At 47.8% G+C, this 4,755-nt stretch overlaps 1 protein-coding gene across 3 annotated transcripts in view; it reads right to left on the bottom strand.

The window, feature by feature from the left end:
* Nucleotides 1–444: 444 nt before the first annotated feature.
* Nucleotides 445–4,755, bottom strand: part of Kcnab3 (potassium voltage-gated channel subfamily A regulatory beta subunit 3) — a 7,329-nt gene continuing 3,018 nt past the window's right edge. For 2 of the 3 annotated variants that reach the window (XM_008855776.2, XM_008855777.2), the window contains 9 exons: nucleotides 3,405–3,449; nucleotides 3,169–3,212; nucleotides 2,917–3,003; nucleotides 2,557–2,642; nucleotides 2,298–2,418; nucleotides 2,122–2,216; nucleotides 1,907–2,027; nucleotides 1,662–1,750; nucleotides 445–1,414 (listed from right to left, as the gene is read on the bottom strand). In XM_008855776.2, the coding sequence (XP_008853998.1) occupies nucleotides 1,337–1,414; nucleotides 1,662–1,750; nucleotides 1,907–2,027; nucleotides 2,122–2,216; nucleotides 2,298–2,418; nucleotides 2,557–2,642; nucleotides 2,917–3,003; nucleotides 3,169–3,212; nucleotides 3,405–3,449 (766 nt within the window). In that variant the 3' untranslated portion in view covers nucleotides 445–1,336. Of the gene's footprint in view, nucleotides 1,415–1,661; nucleotides 1,751–1,906; nucleotides 2,028–2,121; nucleotides 2,217–2,297; nucleotides 2,419–2,556; nucleotides 2,643–2,916; nucleotides 3,004–3,168; nucleotides 3,213–3,404; nucleotides 3,450–3,531; nucleotides 3,577–4,755 lie in introns of all 3 variants that reach the window. The other variant, XM_008855775.2, reaches the window with a different exon arrangement.

Here is a 4,755-nt window from a genome sequence, read left to right as displayed (position 1 = left end):
CTGTAATTTTTTTTAAAGGTTGGGAGTATTACACAGATTACACAGCTGGATCTTTCATTAATAAGGTAAGAACAGGAGTGCTGGTCATGGTGGTGCATGCCTTTAATCCCAGCACTCCGGAGGCAGAGGCAGGTGGATCTCTGTGAGTTCAAGACCAGCCTAGTTTACATAGGGAGTTCCAGGCCAGCTGGAACTACAGGGAGACCTGTCTCAAAAAGACAAAAAAAAAAAAAAAAAAAAAGGGGAGCAACAAAACTAAGAAGCCAGATCACTAGGTTCTAAGGAAGATCTATGCCAGGCTACCAGTGCCTAGATCCTTGAGAACTGTAACTAAGAGTGATCCCAGCCACTCATGTGAATGGAGCGAAAATTAGTGCTAAAAGCTTTCTAATGAAGGAGCAAGAGGAAAAGCTATGAGTTGGTGCCCCTAACTGCCCACCCCCCTGCAATTTCAGACACTGAGGAGCAAGCAGAGATTTTATTTAGAGTTCCCTGGGAAGTCTCACAGAAGAGGGGCCATCATTATTGCTTTAGGATTATTGCAAGGAGGAAGACTGCAGTCTTTCTTCCATTGCTATCAAGTCCAGTTCAAGGCCCAAGAGTTGGTTCCCAGACCTTTTACAGTCCCGTGTCTCTGCTGCTGACCCAAAGGCTGTCACTAAATCCTGTAAAGCACCACCCAATTTTGTTTTCCAAGGGCCACATTTGCTATACATTCATCAGATTTCTTTCTGCCTTGTCAGTACTGTCTTCCCCCCCTTTACCCCCTCTCTGCAAGTACAAAGTGTGATAGGAATGCTAGATTTAAATCCTGCATCTCCGGGCAGGAGGCAGGGTTCTGGTTCACCAAAGCTTATCATTCCTGCCAGGACCAGCCTGGCTTCTTTTAAACAAGTAACAAAGCCCACTTCTGTGTTCCAGATGACATCAGGACATCATTAGGTTCTTACCCCTTAGTGACATTTTAAGGGCCACTTTTGAGGTACTCTGAGTGTTTCTCGTATCTGCTGGGTATTGTCTGGGCCTCGGCAATAGGAAAAAGGAAGGAGCGAGACCAGATGGCAGAGAGGAGAGGCTCATGCCCGGGATCTAGCCCTAGAACGACGCAGCAGGAATGGGTGGACTACTTTCCCTCTCGAGTCTCACCGTGGAGGAAGGATATGGCTTTGTTCATGCGTAGCGCTACTCAAGAAGCCGGGACTCGTTGGTGGGCGGGGCTACCCTGGTTCGGATGTTTTGGGGAGATCAAAGGGAGCGGGGCAGCATTCCACCGACTGGGAAGCAGTACTCCGGCAGGTGTAATCCCTCCAGGTTGGGCTCCTGCGCGCTCAACGGACTATTTCTTAGAATGTGATTTGTTTCCCAAGAGTGCATCTATCTCCATCACCATTTGCGGCGTCAGCTGACTCAGCACCTGGAGAATGGGCAGTGGAAAGGGCACTTTCTGCTGGCGAAGACAATGGGTTAGAGGATCCAGGGAAGGCCACAGTAGGGGCCAGTGACAAGGAAAGGTCATGACTATTTCTCAGCCTGACTCTGTCTTCCCAAACTTCCTCTTGCAAAGTGAGGACTTTGTAGTAGATCACTTCAGTCTAATCTGGGTTAAACAGCATGGCCTCATCTCCTGGGTAAAGGTTCTGTCTCTTGCGTCTCCAACTCACCTGTAGGGCGCCCAGATGTTCTATTAGCTGCTCTGCACTTGACACCCCCAGTAAGACTGAGCTGACACCCTCATTGTGGAGACACCAGGCTGGGACCAGAAGAAGAAAAACGAAAGAACTCATGAGGATTAGTGAGAACACAGAACAGATTTCAGAGGTGTCTGAGGAAGAGGGGCCTTGGATAACTTTGGGAAGTCTCACAGGGAGGCAGGACCCCAAAGGGTGCAGGGCTAGCAGGGTCTCACCTATAGCAAGTTGGGCCACAGTGCAGCCCAGCTGGTGAGCAATAGGGAGAAGTTCCATGACTCTGGCTTGTTGTTTCTTGCCATCCTCACTCTGCATTTTTTCTTTGAGCCACTGGTACCCCTGGAAACCAAGGATAATTAGCCAAAGACCCTACCCATCACCACACAGCAGCTATGTTGGTTCAGCCCTGCCTCCCTGAGCCACCAGATCTCACCTTGATAGTGGTCTTGCAAGTATCTGGAACTCGCCCATCATACTTGCTAGTAATGAGACCACAGGCCAGAGGAGACCAAGTGACTGAGCCAACACCTAAGAGGGAGAGGATTTGGTGTGGGACAGGGACCTATGCCATGGGTGAGAAGGGAAAGGTAGGGGTGAGGGTCTGCACACCAATCTTGTGGTAGAGCTCAGGCAGCTGCATCTCCACCTTCTCCCTCTGAAACAAGTGGTGCTCCGCTTGTTCACACACAGGAGGAATCAGATTGAACTGTCTGGCCATGGAGTAGGCCTCCTGGGTTGGTATGGAGAGAGACGAGTCAGAGCACTTCTTCCATTTTCTTTCTTGCCCCCTCCACCAGTGCAGTGGGGTTTGGAATGCCAATGTGAAAAGGGAACCAGATATGAGCTAGGGGATGGAGGGGTCACATACCATGATTTCTGCAGCACTCCATCTGGATGTCCCCCAGTATAGGGCCAGGCCCTGGTTGATGACATCGGTCATGGCTCGCACAATCTCTAGGCACACAGAAGAGGAAGAGTCTCACTGTCTGATCCCTTAAATCCTAAACTCTGGGTCTACCCCACCTATACTCTATCCATTCCACCAGGCCCCAGGCATGTTTGCAGTCAGAGATTTGTATCTATTCTTTGTCTCCTTCCTTGTTCAAGTCCTAGGGTCTGAGCCTCTGCTATGGAGCTTGGGGGCTTTTAAGTGAGGGGAAGCTAGCTTCCTGAATGTTTGAGGAAGTGCCCAGTTTTGAAGGACTGTCAGGTTTGGAGGTGTTTTTACCCTCCATAGGACTGTTAGGGTCTGAACGATTGGCGAAGACTATGTCCACGTATCCCAGTTGGAGGCGTTCCAGGGATCCTTGCAGGCCTTAGGGAGAGGAAGATAAATACCTCAGCTCCAGTTTGCTAAGAGATCAGACCTTAACCCCTTGTCATGGTCAACTTAATCTTTTACTTCAGGACTTCAGAAATGTTCCCAGTTCCAATGGTTTTCATATTCATCCACTTCAAATTTCCAGTCCCCAATTCTCACCTTCAATGATGTGTTTGCGACTCAAGCCTCGTTCTGTTTCTGCCCTGTAAGAAAAGGTTTAAGTCAGAGATGAGATTTGACAAAGATAGGGATGAAGGCTCATCTGGAGAAACAGGGATGCTGTGGGTCCTCACAGGCAGAATGTGAACCAGGGGTGGCAGGTGTGGGACAGCAACCCCCACTCTTTCATACAGCACATATTGCTACAATTGTAGGTCTTCTCCCCAAGCACTTACTGTCCTCCCCCAAAAATCTTGGTGGTTATAACATAGCTTGATCTCCTGAAAGAAGAGAAATGGGAGAGACAGCAAGAAAGGATATTCAGATGAACATGTCTCTCGCACCCCCCCCAAACAGTCTCACCTCCAACCTTTGCTCTTGAGGATGTTACCTAGGGTTCTTTCAGCCCTGAAATAAAGACAGTGTAAGAGCACTGACCTCACAAGGCATATCAGTTCTTTCCCCTCCTCCCAGCCTCTCTCTTCTTGTAAAGTAGAGCAAAAATCCAGGAGCCAATTTTGAATCTCAGCTCCATTTTGGACAAATAAGAGGGGCTCCTAGAGCTAGTGGTGGGTGCCAAAGGGATAGATTACGATGAAGTGAGAGAAACAGACCCGAGGAGTCAGGAAGTACACTGCCTTTTCTGGTTTCAGTCATCTGGGCTGCTATCCCCTTTCTCTGAGCCTCTGTAAAACACCACCCATCATCCTGAGCTCAGCTCAGATTCTGCCTCTGATTGGCAGTTTATGGTGAGTCCTTCTCCTTGGCTTCCATAGAGTTGGTTACACAAATACTATCCTCCCCTTTCTCTCCCACCCTCATTTTGTTGGGGGAGTGGGGAGAGAGATCTCACTGTGTAGCCCAGGTTGGCCTCAAACTTGCAGTCCTCTTTCCTTAAACTTCTAAATGCTGGGACTACAGGTGTGTACCACTGTGCCCAGCCTATGGTTATTTAGTTAACAATTATGGTCTAACTTGTGACAAGTATTAAATTGTTATGATAGACTGTTATTGAAATGTTTTACTGTGTTTGATCTTTCATATGTTTTGTTCCTCTTGTTTATCTAATCATTAATCATTTAGATTGTATACTTGTTAAGGTTATGTTGGTCTTGTCCCAGAAGCACTGCCTGCTTTATGCTAGCCTCTATGGAGGTTCTTGAGGAAGACAAGTAGACAAGTTCCATCTGCTGAGTTGAGCAGCAGAAGCAGCCATACAAAGCAGGCATTAACTACATGTCAGTAGGTAGTACAAAGAGTTATCGTAGCTCACAGAGAGCTGTGACCAACTTTGAGGAGTTGGGCAAAGGAGGAGCTGTCATTTGGGCCAAGTTTTGAAGATAAATAGGAGTGTTTATCAGATGAAGAGGTAGAATAGGCCAGCCTAGATTTCTGGTGATGGACAATCATGGGCAATGGGCAGCTCTGTAATTCTCAGGATATATTTGTTGGTTTTATTTTAATGTGATAGCACAGGATGTCCATTGACCGCTAAGCCAGAGAGACTGTTGTTGGAACTACAGCTCCCAAAATGCTTTGGGTGGCTATGAGCCCGAAAGGTTGGACTTTAGTATTCCCAGAATTCTC

This window comes from Nannospalax galili, unplaced genomic scaffold (genome assembly GCF_000622305.1).
Source record: "Nannospalax galili isolate Female #2095 unplaced genomic scaffold, S.galili_v1.0 scaffold146, whole genome shotgun sequence".
Taxonomy (NCBI): Eukaryota; Metazoa; Chordata; class Mammalia; order Rodentia; family Spalacidae; genus Nannospalax; species Nannospalax galili.
This window is presented reverse-complemented; position numbering and strand designations above follow the sequence as displayed.